Raw genomic sequence first — 20,547 nt, 5'->3', positions numbered from 1 at the left:
CTATTGACTGCCGGCTGCCGATGTCATTTCCAGACGAGACCAGGATGAAGTTGTGGAACGTCAGCGTCAGCAAGAATTTCCTTCAGCTTCCCTCCGTCCTCCATCATCTTCCTCACCTCGTCAACAGAGAAGACAGCCTGCAGCCCGCCGTCCACGTGGGACAGGGACGAACCGGAGGTCCGTCAAGCCGTCTGTCATGCCGTGTGTGCGTGCGTGCGTGCGTGCGTGTGGGAGGAAATCCATCTGTCCGTCCGTCCGTGTGTCTGCTGGGCCTTATGACGTTGCATTGAGCTTCCGTCCAAACGTCTACAAACGAATCCGAAGCTGTTCTGTCAACATCTGCACGATTCACTTGCCATAACAAATGTGAAATGCGCGCGTAGCGATTGAGGGGCTGCGTGCGTCTTTTCATGCTCATGCATTCTTACGTGGATAAAGTCACCTTGGTGTGTGCGTGCGTGCGTGTGCAGTTTCCATAGTGATGGGCGTTCCCAGCGTGAAGCGGGAGGTGCACTCGTACTTGACGGACACGCTCAACTCGCTGATGTCACAACTCAGCGCCGCCGAGAAGGACGACTGCGTCATCGTCGTCCTCATCGCTGAGGTCGGCCGCCGCAGCGCAGCGACGTGCGTGTGCGTCTGCGCGTATGCGTGCGTATGTGTCTGAGCTTGCGTGCGCACTTTGGAAAGCAAATCAACCAACACACACACATCCTCACGGTGCTATCTTTGTGGGACCATCTCGTTGGCATAATGCATTTCCTAGCCCCTCCCCCCAAACCCCAATCATGAAAAATGATTGGCTACCCCCATTCCTTACCCTAACCTCAACCCAATTCAAGCCTAAAGTCTAAAACCAAGTCTTGACCCTCAAAAAGAGGTCTAAACTTGTAGGGACCTTACAAGTTCAAGTTGGTCCCCACAATGGTAGTTTAACCTGGAAAAACACTCGTGTATGGGCCCCACGATGTAGCAAAGACAAAACCACGCGCGCGCGCACACACACACACGCACACACACACGGAGCGTTAATGTTTACGTTTAGTGGATGTGCTCATGCTTAGAATAAGTAAACAATAAAAATAAAAAAATGAAGAAAGGAAGAAGGAAGGACGCTAAGTTGGAAAAAAGAATAAAACAAGGAAGCAAAGAAGTAGAGAAGGCAAAAGAAGAAAAGAAAAGACACGCACGCACGCACAAAAAAAGAAGGAAAGTGTGCAAGAAGTCATGTTGCCAAAGAACTTGTTGTTGTCATGTGACGTGTCGCCAAGCTTGACATTTGCCACATGATGTTATCACGTGACCTGGTCACGTGAGCCTTTTGACTTTTTTTCTTCCTTGAGCTCGTAAAAGTGTCGAGTTCTTTTTAGCCTGCCATAGACACACACTCACGTTCACACACACACGCACACGCACACACTCTCAGACTTCCAAAACAAGTTGATGACATCATTTCCACCTCCACCTCATCCAATCAGGAAGCGAGCAGTCACATGACTTGGTCGCCGTCCAGGTTTCGAGGTCACACTGAGGTCACGCAGCTGAGTCACCGCCGGCCGCTTGTTTTGCTCTTCTGGACGGCCCGGCGGGGGGTGGAGCTTAGTGCCGCTGCCGCCCCGCCGCTGTTAATGGAGAACACAAGCGCTCGCTGGTTATGAAATCGCTTGACAACTTTTTGCTGACCAGGGTGTGTGCGTGAGAGCGTTTGTGTGTGTGCGTGTGTGCGCAGGCGCGCGTGTTGCGACGCATTGTGGTTGACCCTTCTTCAATGAAATGTGTGTGCGTGCGTGTGCGCAGGCGGACCATCAGTACGCGGTGAGCGTGGCAGACAACCTGAAGCTCCTGTGAGTGGTCTGCATGATGGGATGTTGTTACCGTGGCAACACGCTCCTTCACTTCCTGCCTGCTCTTTCATCTCCACTCCGCAGTGCGTGCGCGTGTGCGCGCGTGACTCTTTCTATACATTAGACAGAATGTGTGTGTCTTTCCTATGTATGTGTGTCCTTCCTTTCCTGCGTTGTCTTTGCACGTGTCCACGATTAGGCCACGCCCTCCTCGCCGCCCATCCGGCTTGTGGTCTTGCTGCTCGTCCAGAAAGAAAGACAAAATGCTGACGACGTCTCCTGTGCGCTTGTCAGTTTCCCGTCAGAGATCCAATCGGGCCTGTTGGAGGTGGTGTCGCCGTCGGTCCACTTCTATCCGGACTTCTCGCACCTGCGCGAATCTTTTGGGGACCCCAAGGAGAGAGTCAGGTGGGCTGCGGCAAAAAGCACAAAACTGTGACGGCACGCTGCCGAAGCTGCGCTCCGTCTGCTCGCATGCCACTTGAAACCACTTTCAATCCGGTTCAATCCATCGTCAAATCCAATTTGAGTCCGTTCAGAATGCAATTGGAATCTTTTTCGTCATCAAATTTGAGCCCACTTGGACTTTGTACACAAGCAAAGTGTACAAGAAGGAAGAGTGGAAAGAGGGAAGGAGGGAAAGAGAGGGAAGCAAGAAAAGAGATGAAAGAAGGCAGGAAGGAAAGAAAGAGGGAAGGAGGGAAAGAGAGGGAAGCAAGAAAAGAGATGAAAGAAGGCAGGAAGGAAAGAAAGAGGGAAGGAGGGAGGGAGGAAGGGAGGGAAGCAAGAAAAGAAGGAGAGAAGAGGGAAGAAAAGGAAGTGAGGAAAGACTGAAGGAAAGCGAAGGAAGGAAGCAAAAGAGTCCTTGAAAAGACACACGGCCACGCCCCACCAAAGGTCATGTGGTCATCACGCTCACTCCTAAAAGAGGGTCTTGGCCTGTCGTCAAGGCGACGGCAGCGCAGCCTGCCGATTGGCTGACGCGTGGCTTGTTGTTTGGGCTCAGGTGGCGCACCAAACAGAATCTGGACTTCTGCTTCCTCATGATGTACGCGCGCTCCAAAGGGACGTACTACGTGCAGGTACGTTCACGCTCGCTCGCTCGCACGCACGCACACACACACTGACTCACGTGTGTGTGCGCGCGCACCAGCTGGAGGACGACATCGTGGCGCGGCCCGCCTACTTGAGCACCATGAAGAACTTTGCGCTGCAGCAGCCTTCCGAGGAGTGGATGATCCTGGAGTTCTCGCAGCTCGGCTTCATCGGTGAGACGCGACAACATCCGGGCCACTTCGGCGACGACGCCGGCGCCGCTTAACTGAAAATGCTCAATTAGCATCCGTACCTTAGCATGCAATGCAACGTCCTGCCGTGAATGTCAACTTTGTGTCGATGAACGTAATGCGGGTGAGTGAGTTTGTGCGTGTGCGTGTGCCTGCGCGCAGGTAAGATGTTCAAGTCGTCCGACTTGTCTCTGATCGTGGAGTTCATGTTGATGTTCTACAAGGACAAACCCATCGATTGGCTGCTGGATCACATCATGTGGGTGAAGGTCTGCAACCCCGAGAAGGACGCGGTCAGTCCCCGAGGCTTCAAAGCCTGCTCGCCGTCTCCTCGCACCTTTCTCCCGCCTTTCCGCAAAAGCCGTCCGAGCAAGACGACGGGCCAAACGGGGCCAAACGGACCCAAACGGGACGTTGGCCTCCTCCGACGCCGTTGCGTCCGTCGGGTTCCTTATTTGCCGCCGTAATGGATGCTTCGGCCGAGGTTGGCGTGGTCGTTGAAGGCGTGACCCGTACACGGACTTTTCTGATGGCAGGCTCGCCATCATGCCAGCTTTTGCTGAAAGTAGACAAACATTTTGGCCTGACGACTCTCGCCGCCGTTTGTAACACCGTCAAGCATCGGTCGGAAAGCGTGTCCATCGCTCACGCCGGCAGACAACCACAAAAAGCGGACGCGGATCGACGAACCAGAGCCGAATTGAAATGAGAATGAACACGCGTCGTCGTAGCCTCTCGCAGGCTCTTTTGCAAAAATATTTTCCATCCACCTTTTGAGGAAATGAATTCCTTCCACAAGGGGGCGACCAAACAATAGAATAGAATAAGTGAGAAATCTCGCATAATCAAACGGGATCTCACAAAAAAGAAGAAAGACAACCAAAAACGTTAGCCAACTTGCTTTGGAAAATAGTTCTTGCTGACTTTTATGCAAAAAATAACTTTGGACGAGGACATATTTTGTCTTCCCTGTTGATTCCGTTCACATCACACGTTTCGGACACGATTTTCGGGACAAATCTCTTAACACACCTCCAAAGAGAATTTGCCAATCCTGCGTTATTTTTTTCACTCCCTCAAACAAACGGCATCTCGCGGGCGGGGGAGCCAACTCACGCCAACCTGCATCGTAGGCGAGTGACGGTTCCACTCCGCCACCTGGAGCCCATTTTACAATCCTGCTTTCGTCTAACTTTTGACAGGTGTGACGTCACCTCCTGTCCCACCCATCGCTTCCGGCCCCGCCCCTTTCACCCAAATATGGGCTTCCTATACGTCACACCTGTTTGATGAAAGCCGGATGGTAAAATTCTCTCTCCAACATGAGGATCGTCTCGTAGAAGACGAAAGATAGTCCGACGTTCGATATGCAAAACAAGCCGATTGTGGTTTGACGCTTTGCGTAGCGGTCCTAAGCTGTCGTCAGTGGCTTTTCTGCCAGCGGGAAGTCGGCCGCCGCCATTTTGAAAACCAGTCTGCTCCTTCCCCGTCCAGCAACACAACAAGGACGCTTGTCTTGTGCTCCTCAGAAACACTGCGACCGTCAAAAAGCCAACCTGAGGATTCGCTTCAAGCCGTCGCTCTTCCAGCACGTGGGGACGCACTCCTCGCTGGCCGGCAAGATACAAAAACTGAAGGTGACGAAGGTCGCCACCGAGCCCAAGGTCAAGGTGGACTCTGGCCTGATTGTGTGATTTGTGCCTTCAGGACAAAGACTTTGGCAAGCAGAGCCTGCGCAAAGGTCACGCCAACCCGCTGGCCGAGGTCACCACCAGCCTGAAGACGTACCAGCACTTCACCCTGGAGAAGGCCTACCTGGGCGAGGACTTCTTCTGGGCCTTCACCCCCGTGGCCGGCGACTTCATCCGCATACGCTTCTTCACGCCCGTGCGCATCCAGAGGTGCGCTCGGACCTCGGTCCCGCCTGCGGCGCCTTCATGTTGCTAAAACGCGGCCACCGTTTCAGGTATTTCTTCCGAAGCGGGAACGTCGAGCATCCGGGAGACAAACTGCTCAACACGTCCGTGGAGGTTCTCCCCTTCGATGTGAGACCTTCAACTTACCTGCCGCCGTTCCCGAGAAGAAATCCAAAAAGTCTCGCTCTTTTCTAGAACGTGCAGGCGGACAAAGAAGCTCTGACGGACGGGAAGGACAAAAGTCCAAAATACCATCGCACAGACGACGGATTCATCCAAATTGGTCAGTCAACCGACGTCTCCTCCTCGTCCTCATTTCACAATCATTTGCTACTGCGGAGTTCGAGTCGACATTTTATGGAAAAGTGTCCACGGCCACCGCATAAGAAAAAGTGGAATGCAACTTAACTGTTGTTGTTGTTGTTGTTGTCGTCCAATCAGACATCTGCGCTTGTTGTTGACCAACATATGACATCATCATCAACAAGCTTTGATGGACTGAAAAGTGATCCTTGTGGGATCGCCAAACGCGCTATTGAAACAAACCGCCAAAAGCATCGAAAGCCACCGAAAAGCATCAACGGTCTGGTGGTCTTCTGATTGAATCACATGATTGCGTGCGTGCGTGCGTGCGTGTCAGAAGCAATCAAACGCGCACAAGCCAGCAGCCATCAAGATCATCCCATTAGTGCTCACATGCTTCCTGAGCGGGAAAAGCACCTCACGCAGGGAAGCATGTGGATTAGGATGAATGCTGACCCTAACCTCAGACAAGCACCATCGACCCGAGACCCCCCCCCCCCCTCCCCCCCTCCCGAAATGCTTGTGCACTAAGCACGCATAAGCATCACGTTGACTTTTTAATGGCCTCCTAATGGCACACGCATACGGGATTTACGCCTCCATACGTTAAGATGGCGGGCGCTGTGAGATTGCACCGTCCAATCAGATTTCAGCCTGCGTGCGTTGCCATGACAACGGAATCTTCGCAGGGCTTTCACAATCCTAGTCCTGTTGTCTTGAACCGACTTGGCACTGCCGCTTTTCGCTCACTTATTTGCCGGTCGCACGTTTTGTTGCGCTTCGCCGAATTCGACAGCTGCTGGCTTGCCGCAATTAACTGCCGGACGTTCCTCAAGCGTGTGACAAGCATTGACCAAAAATGAGATCGTGTAAGATGATCGCTGGCTGGCTGGCCTCAAGTAGAAGAAAGGCGTCCGCTAACGCTAGTAGCCTTAAATCCTCACGTCAGTTCACGTCGCCAAACAGGGAAGACTTGGATCAAAATGAGGGATAGCAATTTTTCTTCAACTGTTTTACAAATGCAGAAACTTACCAGCATCAAAGGTGTTTTGTCTGCCAGCAATCAAATAAGACGCCTCACTGGCTGTTTATCATCACATCAGGCTTGCAAAACTCTCCGATGGAGTTTGTCTGTCTGTCTCATGTTCTTTGGATTTGCATTGCAGGTGCTCGGGTTTCCTCCAGCATTCCGAAACCATTAAACGTCCATCCAGACAAATATGTAAAAATGTATATTTATCGTATTCATTTTTTTTTTAAATTTGTGAACATATTTGTTTTCGGAGTAATCCAAAAGTAATGAAAAGTATTCAAGTTACATTACTTTAGGAAACTAGTAAGGGAATCCGTTTTCAAAGTAAGCCTGCTCTCGAGCGTTGGCTGCCCTCTTGTGGCCGTTTTAACATCAGCAACTAGAAATGAGACATTCAAAGAGCAGGAAAATGGATTTCATGCAATTGGAAGAGCCTTGTGAGGACAAAGCCGTTACGAAAAAGGACGGACGGACAACTGCACCGAGATCCCTTCATCAATTCATTCATCGGCATCGGCTATAGCTACATATTGATCGCAATTTGTTCCACCTGCCGTGACGTGATCGTTGTGCAATTCCATGCCAGGGATGACGAGTCCTGAGCTCCGTCAGCTTCCAAAACCTGAAAACCCCCAAAAGGTTTTCCGTCGCCTCATACGGATCCTTTGCTCACCGTCTGCTCTTCTCTCAGGAATGTTCCAGAAAGGCATGGCCGAAGGAGAAGTGGATCCCACCTTCGGACCCTTGGAGGCCATCCGCCTCAGCGTCATCAGCGACTCTCCCGTTTGGATCATCCTCAGCGAGGTAACGTCAATGACGGCAATCCAATCCAGCGTCGGCCCTCCCACCTGCAATCCAGCAACGCATTCCCGGAAGGTGGCAAATCCCACTTTTGCTTTGCATTGGCCTGCAACACTTTGAGCTCGCAACTGGGACAATCTGAGCGGGAAGAATCCAAATTCCCACCTTCCTGGAATGCAGCTTCATGTCTGGATGGCGATGGCTCAAATTGAACGCGGCAATTGCCAGGCTGGGAATGGCTTCTTTCCGGGAAATCCCGCCGCACCTGCAATCAAGTGTTACAACGTCAGCAATTGAACTTGTTGGTAGCAGGAATTTGACAAGTTGGTTTTGGGACTCAGGAAGAGGAGGTTTGTGGATGTAGTTAAAGAGGACATGAAGGTAGCAGAGGATGCAGAGGACAGGCTGAGATGGAGGCAACTGATTGGCTGTGGCGACCGACCCCTGTGAAGGGAAAGCCCAAAAGAAGAAGACGTCAAGTGAAAACTTTTACACACTCTGATGCCATTGTCGGTCGGCAGCCATTGGCAAAATGGCCGCCGACGACGACGATGATGATGATGACGATGACGATGACGGCGAGCATGAATGTGATTGTCCTGCGTGTTTCTGTCTTGTCTTTGATCAGATTTTCATCAAGAAAGTGGAGTGACGAGGGAGTGAGCAAGCGAGGGCCTTGAGGCCTCGGGGTCCGCCTTCTTGCTCAGTCAAGCCACCCCACCAACACGGTGCCACAGCGCCACCCTCTGGTCGCATCTGGCCCCCGCAGGGAGAAACAGCTCAGCCAGACGCATGACGCGGGGTCACGTGACAAGAAGCTGCCGTCATGTTGAGCGGTCTGACAATTGAGTGGCGACGGGGGGCGCGGGACGGACAGACTTCCGATGATGATGATGATGATGATGATGATGACAAAAGCGCCGCCGCTTTGGAAGAGGTCTTCATCTAAGGACCTGGACGCCACGTGTAGCCAACAGCCGCAATACTTTTGCTGAGACCGACTTTGACGGACGTGACATCTTGCCACAACCTTCCTCAGCTTCCTCGTCCAAATGTTGGAGGCCACAACTTCCTGTGGGCCTTCACAAGGCGGCTCACCGGACACACACACGCACACGCGCGCGCACACACGCACACACACACACGCTGAGACGAAATTGCCACTGGAAGGGTAAAGGGGCGCATACATCAGATCACAAGGACGTTTTCTGTTCCAGTCACGTGACAGGAGAGAAGATCACATGACGCAGGTGTAGGCACGCCATGTTGACGCCTGCTCAGAATGAACACTTTGTTGTACACTACTTTCTACTCCAAGTGTAACTTCAGAAGAATTACTCCACTTAGAGAGATGCTTTTCTGTACTTGACACTTTTCTACTTTTATGTCATGTCTAGTTTCCTCAGTAGCTGATGAAAAGAATAAATTATTAAATGAATTATCAACAATACAAGTTTCACAGTCATATATCGATTTCAGGTACTTTATACAAAACTGGATTATTTTTTTAACGACTACAGTCAGTGTAATAATTTTCATGGATTTTCAAGATTACTTCCAATTTACTCCCTCCATTTACAACTCGTAAAACAGTCATTTTTTTCTTTTTCTTTATTTCTTTTAATTGGTGGGATATACATCTACAAATGTCAAACTTTCACATGCATTTACATGGATTTTGCAATATATTAATAATGTAATTCACAATATTAAAATAAAAATGTAGCAATGACAATAAATGAAATTTAAATGACTATTCAAAGTGCAAAAAAATGCAGACAAACAAAAAGATGTATAAAAAATAGCTCCCATTATAGAGTCCGTGACACTTATTCGGAAAAAAATATATATACATAAATAAATAACATCGCTTAAAAAAAGCAGACGCTTTCATAACGAACCCATCCGACAAGCCGCCGCATGGACCAATCACTTCTTGGCATCCGTTGCCAGCTTGACCAATTACCGCCGTCCACGAGTTGCAGCTGCCCGAGCGACCAATCGGCCGGTGCCAGTTGACAGCCAACGTCAGGGTGTTCTCCTCTTTGACCAATCAGCAGCAGACTTGGGCGGTCCTTGTCGCGGTCCAATATTCCCACGTGATTTTGGACGCCAGTTCCCGAGCAGGCGGCTGAGGTGAGTTCACTTGGCGAATAAATGAAAAACGTTCTTGCTACGTGGCCATTTTTTTCTTTCTATTTTTAAAGCGTCGCTGTCTGTACACTGTGCTTGCGTGTCGTAAATGTGCGTTTCGCTCCGTACTGGTAGAAGAAAGTCGCGGTGTGGGCGTTTGAGGTTAGCTGGGCTGGCCTGCTAATGCTAGCGTGCTACGTTAGCCGATCATGCAGCTAGTTAGCTAGCAGTTAGCTTTAACTTGTTGAAGTTCGCTCGAGTCAGGATAACCAAGTTAAGCTTGGTGCCTCCAAAAGCCTCTGTTTCATAAGTGCTAATGAGGTTAGCCTAGGTTAGGTTAAGAGGAGAGTTAACCGTGTTAGCTAATTCCGGAGCGGCTACAGATTTTTTTTCTTCAATTTGTTTTGTTTACTTAGCAATCCAAATAATTTTACGTTACTATACGTTTCATTTACTAGGCAATTGATTGATGACATTGGGATTTTAGTGATGGTTTGAGGATTTTCTTAAACGCACATGTGTCAATGACGAGTTGCCGTTGATCGGCGTCACGGCGAGTGCAAGTCAACTTGTCTTTTCGTAGCGACTAGTTGACAAGACTTTGTGACGTTTACCGCTAAATGCTCGCGAGAAGTGTCCGTCTCAACGTGACAGCGTACGGCAATTGACCAATCAGAGCCGTTCACGGCGAACTAGGAGAGTTGCTATGGTAGCTTTCCCAAGCACAAACCATTCATTTCAAAGAAACTAATCAACGGCCAATTTATTTTTGAGTAGGACCTTGACCACTTCGAGCTTTTTGGAAATGCACGCCAAAAAAAGAAGAAGCCATTTAAATGAGTTTCCCGCATTTAAAGCAAGTAAGCAACATCCAACAAGATTTCCTTCTGGACACTTCACCTCATTAAGATAAGGTCATGTAAGATAAGTTCAGTCTTATTTGATTCCCCATAATGGCAAATTCAAGATACTTATGTGTCATATGCATATTTGAAAATACAAGATTAAAATAAAAAGAAGAGCAATTTGAAGAAGAAAAAATGCAAGATATTGAAAGGAGGGCTGCAACTAACAATGTCACTAATTGGTTGAGTTGTGAGTGCTATTTTATTGATTTAATTACTGAGTCAGGTTTCAAGCAAGTTTATTTATTTCATTTTATTTTATTTTATTTATTTATTGCATTTTCTACACTGTCAAATGATTTCAGATTCAGTTAAGGTTTTGGTCCCAAGCAAGGTTAGAAAATAGGACAAAATGTTGATCCCTGTTTTCCAGAGTAAAAGCTGACGTTTGTGTTTGATTTTGATTCAACACAATCAGTTTACTTTCATGAAGGATGACAGAAATCAGAACATTAAGGGGGGGGGGGGAAGCAGGCGCTGGCCAATTGATGGACGTGTCGCACCGTGTAAACGCTGAAGTGAGCCGCAGTACAAAAGAAGAAAAATATTGCATAGTGAGGTTGGCAGTTTGTGATGTCGTTTGTTCAGGGGATGGCGTGCGGTCGGACAAAAATCTGATTCACAAACATTTTGGACATCTACAACCTTCACACATTCCAAATATTTGATTTATAAAATCAGTCAGCATAAATGTTTTTTTTCCCTTGGTCTCTCTTTTTGGTCACGATTGGTTAACGATTAGAATCTGGGAGTTGGTTGCTAGGCGACCAGAGGCCGGTCCACGTCTTTAGATCCAGTCTGTCCGGCGGATCTGGTTCAACCTGGTCAGTGTGCACGTTGATGCCTGCCAGGAACCTTGCACCAAGTGCGGGAAGAAGAAAGTCAAAGCGCACCACGTTTTTGTTCAACTCTTTAGTCGCAAGTCACATTAACATTGACCATGAAAATGGCCGACCATGAATTGAGCAAGTTTTATTTCTTGAAACTTGGTTTTCTTGTAAAACGTTAAAAGTTGTGTCTGATTTCAATTGCCACAGTCGTGTCTGTTAGCTATTTGGCGAGTTAGCTGCTGACATGTTAGCGTCGTCAACATTAGTGAGCTATTTGCCTTTAGCTGCTAATGTTTACATTAGCTCAAGGCCGTTGATTAGCGTTTGATTAGTCACGTGGCGGCAGGTAGAACAATTCACTGTAGCCTAGCTTGGTGCCTACATATAGCGGCCATGTTGGTGGGGGCAACCCCCCCCCCCACCCAAGGTAATGCCTTCACATAAAAAAACACTCAAAATGTGCTTGGGCTCACTTCTCAGCTGACTTTTAGGACGTTTACATTTTTGTTCCACGCTTACCTTCTGTAGAACATTTCAAAGAGCCCAACAACGTTCTTGCTACTCTTTAGTTGTCGCCCTTCCGATAATCGTCACTTTGACAAATTTGACTACTAAATTAATCATCGGTATTTGTATCGACCCTGGAAAAACCACATCAGTCTATCTGTAATCACAGCCGACCCAGATTAGTGCTACTCGATTTGCAGAGAGAAACAAAGCTTCAGCAAACCGACCATGACTTTGCTATAATTTATGAGGGCCAATTAGAGAAGATCTTCAAGGCATCATTTTACTGACCACGCCCACATTTCTATAAAATACACACACATAATGAGTGCTCGTGTGCCAGATGGCTACTATATTATGCAAAAAATAACGGTAACATTTCACAATCTGGCTAATCCCATTAGCCTGATTAGCGTCTGCATCTCAGCCCGCCACTGCTTTTTAATGACAAGTTGTGATGACGGCTCATGTGACTTGTTGCCGTGTTGCAGTCAAATTCCCAGTGAGCATCATGATGCACTTTTTTAAATGTATTTTTTTACCAATACCAATTAGTCAAGGAGGCCTATAATCGATATTCATTTGAACTAAAAGGGAAAATATTGGCAGAAAAAGAAAATGCAATTTCAGTGGTACTTTAACTTAAAGCTATTTATTGAACAACTTTTAACATTGGCGATATTGGATTAAAAAAAAAACTTCTTTGTAAAATTCTAACAAAAAGTTCAGGGGCCTCCCAGAGTCTTAAAAAGTTCAATAAAAACTTAAACATGCTTTCTTTCTTTTTTTCTTTTCTTATTTAAAATTTTGCAGTTAAATGAAGTTTTCTAAAATAGCTGCCATTTTAAAAATTGGACTTATCTTCCAGGATCAGCAGCATCTCTTAGGACGTGAACTGCAAATGTAAATAGTTTGAAACGGAATTCTTCAAAAATCCTGATGATGGTCAAAGTGTTGAATATCGGTGCAGATAATCGGTCTATCCCGATGTAACCACAAGGGCCCCGCCCCCTCAGGGTTGTCTGTGTGGTGATGTCACGAGGGTGACTTGCGTGTCCTGTGGGTGCTCGGTTACCACGGCGCCCATCCATGGCCACAGTAACATGAAGCGCACGCCCGGCGGGCATCTGGTTGGCAGACGATGGATCGGACGGTGTGGTTGTGCGTTGTCTTGGCGACGGGCGTCCTCTGCCTGAGCCTGGTGCCGACATGCGCGGCCCACGACCCGGACGAGGACGTCCTGGACCAAGATGTGGACGTGGACGACGATGACATGGACCTGGACCTCATGGGAGTCCACGAGGAGCCGGAGGACGACCACGACACCCCGGCACCTCCCAAAACACCGGCCGTTCCCAAAGTAAGCCGATTGGCCGCTTCTATTTGTTATCGGTGTATGGCGAGTGCGAGTGACGACGTGGTGACCATGTTGCAGGTGACCTACAAGGCCCCGGAGCCAATGGGAGAACACTACTTTGCCGAATCCTTTGATCGAGGAACACTGGACAGGTGAGCGCCTACTTGGCTATTCGACATCTGGCACAACTGGATCATAGCCAAAATGTCCACACAAAAAGCTTTTGTGGGATTGAGAGAAGCGTTCTCACATTCACTCCTCATTGCTGCTGCTTTGACATGAGAGTTGAAATTGTTGGTAACGTTGCTCTTAGTGCAAAACGGCTGCTGCTCATCTTTTCATGGCTGAAACGAATGCAAATGCAGTTAATGCTGGTATAAGAGCATAAGAGCTCTAATCAAAAATGTTGCATCGCTGCCACCTACTGGCACTTGGGCATCATTTACCGTTCGTACTCCTCAAGCTTGGAATTGGCCGAACGGCGTCAAACTGTCCCCCGACCCGACCCCGACCCTCCCTGTGGACATACTGTAAGTGTGAAAGCACATTTTTGGTTGTGAATGTTGCCGGCGGCGTGGCTCAATGCTAGGGCGAGCGTGTGGGTTCGATCCCATGCCATTGTGACACCGTGTCCAAGTATCCTTGAGCAAGATATTGAACCCCCGCTTGATGCTGCTGATGTCATCAGTAGGTGAAAAAGTAGTCGAATGTCAAACGCTTTGAGAGCCTTGTAAGGAGGAGAAGCCACATCGAAAGTATCGTTTGCAAGAAAGTGACTTCTTGGCGCCGTCTCTGATGGGCTGTCAATCATCTTGCAGCTGGGTGCTGTCCCGTGCCAAGAAGGACGACACCGATGAGGACATCGCCAAGTACGATGGTGGGTGTGCCGCACGCACGTGACGACGACGACGACGACGACGACGATGATGATGATGATGATGATGACATGCAGGCAAGTGGGAGGTGGAGGAGATGAAGGACAGCAAGCTCCCCGGCGACAAAGGTCTGGTCCTCAAGTCTCGAGCCAAACATCACGCCATCTCCGCCCTGCTGCTGCGACCGTTCACTTTTGACACCATGCCGCTCATCCTTCAGTAAGATTGAGTACACGTGCGCACGCTTGAGTGCCGTGCGTGACCGTGCGTGACCGTGTGTGCGTGTTTCAGGTACGAGGTGAACTTCCAGGCTGGCATCGACTGCGGCGGCGCTTACATCAAGTTGCTGACTCAGACGCCTGAACTGGACCTGGTCAGTCTGTCCACGTTATACCTCACACATGAACATATTCGACTGATCCCGGCGCGCTCGGGCCCCCTCTCACCCGCCCAGGCAGCCATGTTGAAGTACAACAGCCCCACGGGATCGTCAGGGAAAATTAGCTTGCGAGGAATTTCTCCGGGGAAAGGTCGCGACCCATCGAAATGAACATGTTGACATTTGTGGCTTTTGCAAATGCAATGAAAAATGAAATCTGCCGTAGATGAAACCATTTTGTGAAGGACGACAATGCATCAACATGAAGACATGAAATTCAAAGTGCTCGTTAACCACAAAACAGTTGACATTTAAATGTGGAAATATTCCGTCAACTCTCAAGAATGGACAAATACTCGTCTGTCCGTTGAGCTTTCAACTCTTTTCCAAATCGACCTTCCGGACTCCAAGTTCACAAATGTAAGGAGGAAAAAAAAGGATTGGAGACGGCAACTAAATTGCTGGCGAAGATGTTTGTGGTCGCACGAGTTTTCCATGTTAAAAATCCTGTAATTAGATTCAAAGTTTGAATCGCCTGACAGCGTAAGTTGCAGTGATTTATTGATCCAACGTATCTTGAGTGCACTTTTACGTCCTACTGAACAAATTCTATTAAGGCAAGTTGAAATGAGCAAATGTGTTTGAAATGTAGGCCCAGTTTGTGGACAAGACGGCGTACACCATCATGTTCGGACCGGACAAATGCGGCGAGGACTACAAGCTGCACTTCATCTTCCGACACAAGAATCCCAAAACGGGGCAGTACGAGGAAAAACACAGCAAGAAGCCCGATGCTGACCTGCGCACGTACTACACCGACAAGAAGACGCATCTCTACACCCTGGGTCAGAAAGCCACGCGCACGCACGCACGCACGCACGCCAAATGTGTCCACATGACTGACTCACGTGCGCCCCCCAGTGTTGAACCCCGACAACACGTTTGAGATGCTGGTGGACCAAACGGTGGTGAACAGCGGCAGCCTGTTGACGGACGTGACCCCCCCGGTCAACCCCCCCGCTGAGATCGAGGACCCCGAAGACCGCAAGCCCGAAGACTGGGATGAGAGGCCCAAGATTCAGGACCCGGACGCCGCCAAACCCGATGACTGGTCAGTCAAAAACAATAACAAGGAAATAGCGCCCCTGAACTTCAGACATGAAATCATTTTGATTTTTTTTTTTAACGGCTGCTGCAGATTTTAGCCTCACTTCAGCAAAGTTGTCTTTTGTAGTCGGTACAATCAACCAAGTCGGCGAGAGTTTGTGATGCTAGCGACTATCTTCGGGTTTGTTCGACGCCGCAAACGGTCACAAAGATGTTCGTCAACTGCTCGCAAGCACTTTTTCTTGGCGCCAAATAAGTTTTCAACAGCATAAAAACAAAATCCCCAATATGATTTGCTCCCACTGATCTGAATCTGACTGGATAGCCGATAGGCCGAGACGTTTGAAGTCACGAGGCGGCCATATTGCTCCTCCCAAGAAGCCTTTCTCGACATACGAGTGTCCAAATTAGAAACGGCATCATTTGTGATGTTTTTAAATTTGTTTAACATAAACAAGAGGACTTTTTATAACTTAAATAAAGTATCAATTCTATGCTTAATGATATTTACGGGAGAAAACTTTTTTATGACTGCAAATGAACAAAAGATGCCTCTGCCAAATGTCATATTGGGCTCGAAGGAACTGAGCAGCGCTGAGCGTCCACTTGTTCTTTTTTTTTTTTTTTTACTTGTTCAAAAATAGTGACTTTGACGGGAAAGGCGTTGCTTTTGAATGATAACTGAAATTGAACGGCACCATTTTGTTGGCGCGCGCGCAGGGACGAGGACGCTCCCGCCCAGATTCCCGACGAGGATGCGGTCAAACCTGACGGCTGGCTGGACAACGAGCCCGAGTACATCGGAGACCCCGTCGCCGTCAAGCCCGAGGACTGGTGCGTTGTTGCCGCCGCGTCGTTGCCGCCGCGTTGTTGCCGCCGCGTCGCCACCTGTGACCCGTGCGTGCGTGTGTCCGTCAGGGACGAGGACATGGACGGCGAGTGGGAGGCGCCTCAGATCCCCAACCCGGCCTGCGAGGCGGCGCCCGGCTGCGGGCCCTGGAAGCGCCCCGCCATCGACAACCCCGACTACAAGGGCAAGTGGAAGGCGGCCATGATTGACAACCCCAACTACCAGGTGACGTGTGGACAAAAGTAGTGCTTTGATGCCATCCTGCAACTATGTTAAGAGTTGAGTTTGAATGAGACAAAAGTGATGCTTTGGCGCCATGCAGCAGAAACTCTGTTGGCTTCGTGAAGTCTGTGTAGTGATTGGGGAGCGGGACAAAGTGATTTCCCTGACGCGGCGGCGTGTGCAGGGCGTGTGGAAGGCGCGCAAGATAGCCAACCCGGACTTCTTCGAGGACCTGCACCCGTTCCAAATGAGCACCTTCAGCGCCGTGGGCCTGGAGCTGTGGTCCATGACGTCGGACATCTTTTTCGACAACTTCCTGGTGACGGACGACCGCAACGTGGCCGAGCGTTGGGCCAGCGACGGCTGGGGCCTCAAGAAGGCCGCCGAGGGTGCCGCCGAGGTACCCAATCACCGCTTTTATCTCAAAGACGAGATCCAGCGTACGACAAGTTTGAAAATTCCAAATCTGACTTTTGTTTTGCTAGAAAATGTTGTTGGCGTTTTGTGACTTCTTTGATGCGACGTAAACAAAAAGGCCGCTGTTGTATTTGGCAACTTTCAACTTCAATTCTTTGCACGTGTCCTTCATCAAATGACTTTATTCTTCTTTTCTTTTTTTTGGGACAAGACTTTTGTAACTAGACACCTTTTCTCAACCCCCAAATGACTTCTGACCTTTTTATTTTTTTTTTATCTTATGAGACCAAATTTGCAAATTTCCCATTTTTGACAACACAAAACGAAGACGGTCCGACTGGATGTGAAAATGCTGTCGTGGGAAAGCGTCAAAGTTTTGCCCCGTTTTGTGGCCCCCTTACAAGCAAAGTGCAAATGTTTTGGGACAGCCGAGCCTGGCGTCTCAGATGATGAGCGCGGCAGAAGAGCGTCCGTGGCTGTGGGCGGTCTACGTGCTGACGGTGGCGTTGCCGCTCGTCCTCATCCTGGTCTTCTGCTGCACCGGGAAGGCAAGTGCGCATCAACACACACAAAGATCACCTCTTTTGAAGTTCTACAACTTTTGTCGAATTTGTCAAGCTGTTTTCAAAAATCTCTGCAATCTTTCATGAAAGAAGACTTGATTATCTTCATCCAAATAAGACCTTTGCAAACACCTCTTTTCACCTTTTTATTTTTTTTCGAAGTCACAAGAAATGTCTGATGATTTCTCAAGCAAGGAGATGTCATGCCTCTGGAAAACGTCTCATGTTTGCGTCATACGTGTGGTGACGTGCGAGTCAAATGGCGACGACGCTGGTTTGCTTGCAGAAGAAGAGCGATGCCCCGGCGGCGGCGGCGGCGGCGGACTACAAGAAAACGGACGAGGCTCAGCCTGATGTGAAAGAGGCGGACGAGGACGAGGAGGACAAGGAGGACAAGGAGGACAAGGGCAGCCCAGGTCTGTGAGAGCGCCCGGCACACTTTGTGGCGTTCCTCTTTTGTGCTGCCGTGACCTCAGGCTTGCGCGTGTGCGTGCAGACGGCGAGCACGACGACCAAGCGGAGGAGGAAGAGGCCAACGTTGACAAAGAGGACGTGGACGGCGACAAGGAGGACGAGGAGGTGAAGACTTTCTCCTCATTGTGACAAATCCCTGCTTGCGACCTTGCGTCTCGTTTTGACGACTTTTGCTGTTGCTAGACTGAAAAGCGTTTTTATTTCCTCAGCATCAAATCACTTTTTTCTTTTGAAATCCCCGTTGAGGATTGTATTGAATTGACAGTTTGGACTTGGTGTTTAAAAAGAAAACAAAAAAGGTTTCCAGCAATGTACAACTTTTGTCTTTACTGTTTTTGTTTTTTTTCATATCTCAACCAAAAAGCCGAGCTCCGAGAACAGAAGCTGCTAAAAATAGCCGTTTCAAGAATTGTCATAATTAGGCTTGGGCAATTTCTTGATGTTTTTATGTCACGAGGATATTTTTCCCCAAAAGTCGTCCCCCAGGTTTTATCGGCCAAATTTATTCTTGACCCAAGTGGATTATCTGCCGGTCTTGTGAAGTGTTTTTGGGAGATGACGTTGCCATGGTGACTTTGACATGACTCGTTTCTTTTGTGTCAGAAGTTGGAGGATGACGTTCTGCGCAGATCTCCCAGGAACAGGAAGGTCAGAAAGGACTGATCAGTCTCAAACCGCAGCCCCAAGCCCCGACCCCCCCGCCCTATAGCAACCCCCCCCCCCACCACCCCCCCACCTCGGCCGCTCAGCCTCCGCGTGGATGCGAAGAATGAAAGCGAAAAGCGCCGACGATTCCAGCGCCGGCAGGACTGACTTAGACGTAAGGTTTTTTGGTTTTGTTTTTGTTATTTGGAAAGAGATTACCCAAGTCCACTTGCATCATTCCGAAACAAATCGCCAGAGCGGACTCCATCCCGGCGGCCAATCGGATGACACCGCACACACGCGCTAATGCTAATCAGCCCTCATTTGCGACGTAACGATTAATCGCAAGCAGTGGTCGGTTGAACCCAATCGGATCATTAATGAGCGAATGAGGAAAAAAAGAAAATCTCCAAAGTTGCTGGTGCAGTTGATTTGGTCCTCCTGCCAACAAGTGGACGGGCCTGCCTGATGCGATACGTCACTGGCATAGATAGGTGGACAAAAAAGACATTATTTGTCGTAAATGCGTAATGCTTTTCTTGAATTGACTCCTAACGTCAGTTTCATGTCACCACGGTTGATGAATTTGAAGCGATGGGTCGCCTTCTGCTCTTTACGTCGATGACATCACTCCGGACGTCAATCCGTCATGAGATTGCAATGAAATCTGAAGGTTGACCTCTGACATCATTTTTTGGGGGTGTATGTGTGTGTGTTTTTTATTTTTTATTATGTGATGGAATCATTCAACGTAGCTCTGCACTGAACAGGAAGTGGCTGAGTGGCACATCCTGTTTTGAGGCGTCGCCCTGTCCATGCGTCTTTGTTTCGTTAGCTACTTAGCTTAGCCTTAGCTGTGGTACTTGAGTCAGCTTCCTTATTTTCTGATTTTGTGTTGCCATTTGAGGAACTATCGAGGTGCGCCATCTACACCTCCCGATATCATGATTAAAGAGTGGGGAAGGTTGAATGATTTTTGAAAAGTCGCTGCGTTTGGAAGCATTCACTCATTCCCGACTCCATAATCAGCATATTGGGATTTGGATAAGAGTTGCTCAAAATCAATCAAAAAGCGTATTTGATAGAGTTGCTCAAAATCAATCAAAAAGCGTATTTGATAGAGTTGCTAAAAATAAAATAAAAAGCGTATTGGCATCATTGTCGTCGTTTTGGTGGTGCCGCCTGCTAACACACTGTCTAACAGGTCCACTGGCTAACTGCTGCTTGGTTGCTTTTTATTATTATTATGATTGTTGATTTGTCCGTTTTAGCTTTTTGTGTTGAAACTAAAGCGGTGGCCCCGCCTCTTCCTGCTGGATGCACGGCGTGGCGAGCGAGATGGCGCTGGAAAGGTCCAACTTTGACTCGAAATACTGTGACAGATGCTGATGTGTGTTTTGATGAATAAAAAGGCCAAATGGAACATAAAGTTGGATTTGTTTTCTTCTTGGTGCTGTTCCAAATTGATGTGGAGATGATTTCATGTGCACTTTTATCAGATAATGAGCCAACACATTGTGTGTGCGTGAGACTGTAGAAATTGTGTGTTCTAATAATTGAATTGTAAAAATGAATATGAAGTGTAAACATTTTATTTCTGTGTACAAAAAAGTACATCTGTTCAGAAAGTGGTACAAAATAGTCAGGCCAAAATTGTACTCGCGTAAAAGCTAGTGGTGAAAAAAATCACTCAAGCACAAGTCAAGTATTTGCTGAAAAGAATACTCAAGTACCGAGTAAGTGTGAAATGTGGGCGCAAATGCTCTTCCGACAGGACCGCGGTCTCGGATTTGGAGGTGTTGCTTTTCATCCCGACCGCTTCACTCTCTGCCGCGAAGCGCTCCAGCCAAAGTTGGAGATGACGGCTTGAAGAAGCCGGCAGCGCCACATCGTCGGCAAAAAGCAGAGATGCAATGTTGAGGCCTACAAATTGTGTCCATAAAAGTTCTGAACAGAGTCTGTGGCAAAAGGCAACCTTGGCGGAGTCCAACCCTCACTGGAAACAAATTCCACTTAGCAAACTCTGACATGGGTCCGACAGGGACCGAACAGCCCGTATCGTTCTTCTAAGAAATGTCCATATCAAAAAAGACTTCAAAT

General features: G+C 48.5%; 2 protein-coding genes across 6 annotated transcripts in view; both read left to right on the top strand.

Annotated features, from left to right (window-relative positions):
* Nucleotides 1–8,869, top strand: part of mgat4b (alpha-1,3-mannosyl-glycoprotein 4-beta-N-acetylglucosaminyltransferase B) — a 15,838-nt gene extending 6,969 nt beyond the window's left edge. For 2 of the 4 annotated variants that reach the window (XM_077573418.1, XM_077573417.1), the window contains 12 exons: nucleotides 34–177; nucleotides 471–604; nucleotides 1,798–1,844; nucleotides 2,139–2,252; nucleotides 2,851–2,926; nucleotides 2,998–3,112; nucleotides 3,293–3,423; nucleotides 4,660–4,767; nucleotides 4,838–5,031; nucleotides 5,097–5,175; nucleotides 5,242–5,329; nucleotides 7,074–8,869. In XM_077573418.1, coding sequence (XP_077429544.1) covers nucleotides 34–177; nucleotides 471–604; nucleotides 1,798–1,844; nucleotides 2,139–2,252; nucleotides 2,851–2,926; nucleotides 2,998–3,112; nucleotides 3,293–3,423; nucleotides 4,660–4,767; nucleotides 4,838–5,031; nucleotides 5,097–5,175; nucleotides 5,242–5,329; nucleotides 7,074–7,303 — 1,460 coding nt within the window. In that variant the 3' untranslated portion in view covers nucleotides 7,304–8,869. Of the gene's footprint in view, nucleotides 1–33; nucleotides 178–470; nucleotides 605–1,797; nucleotides 1,845–2,138; nucleotides 2,253–2,850; nucleotides 2,927–2,997; nucleotides 3,113–3,292; nucleotides 3,424–4,659; nucleotides 4,768–4,837; nucleotides 5,176–5,241; nucleotides 5,330–7,073 lie in introns of all 4 variants that reach the window. The other 2 variants (XM_077573419.1, XR_013295076.1) reach the window with 2 other exon arrangements.
* Nucleotides 8,870–9,187: 318 nt separating this feature from the next.
* On the top strand, nucleotides 9,188–19,876 carry canx (calnexin). 2 transcript variants are annotated; one of them, XM_077573416.1, is made up of 15 exons: nucleotides 9,188–9,319; nucleotides 12,697–12,918; nucleotides 12,994–13,067; nucleotides 13,734–13,792; nucleotides 13,868–14,009; nucleotides 14,082–14,163; nucleotides 14,822–15,014; nucleotides 15,091–15,280; nucleotides 15,997–16,110; nucleotides 16,195–16,351; nucleotides 16,533–16,748; nucleotides 17,194–17,313; nucleotides 17,615–17,744; nucleotides 17,825–17,907; nucleotides 18,409–19,876. In XM_077573416.1, exons 2-15 carry the CDS (start codon nucleotides 12,700–12,702, stop codon nucleotides 18,463–18,465), a joined length of 1,836 nt encoding a protein of 611 aa, XP_077429542.1. In that variant the 5' UTR covers nucleotides 9,188–9,319; nucleotides 12,697–12,699; the 3' UTR covers nucleotides 18,466–19,876. The 2 variants fall into 2 exon arrangements, with proteins under 2 accessions (XP_077429542.1, XP_077429541.1); XM_077573415.1 differs by having other exon boundaries at nucleotides 18,406–19,876.
* The last annotated feature ends 671 nt before the right edge of the window (nucleotides 19,877–20,547 follow it).

This window comes from Vanacampus margaritifer, chromosome 8 (genome assembly GCF_051991255.1).
Source record: "Vanacampus margaritifer isolate UIUO_Vmar chromosome 8, RoL_Vmar_1.0, whole genome shotgun sequence".
NCBI lineage: Eukaryota > Metazoa > Chordata > Actinopteri > Syngnathiformes > Syngnathidae > Vanacampus > Vanacampus margaritifer.
Note: the sequence above shows the minus strand (reverse complement) of the source record. Positions and strands in the feature narration are given on the sequence as shown.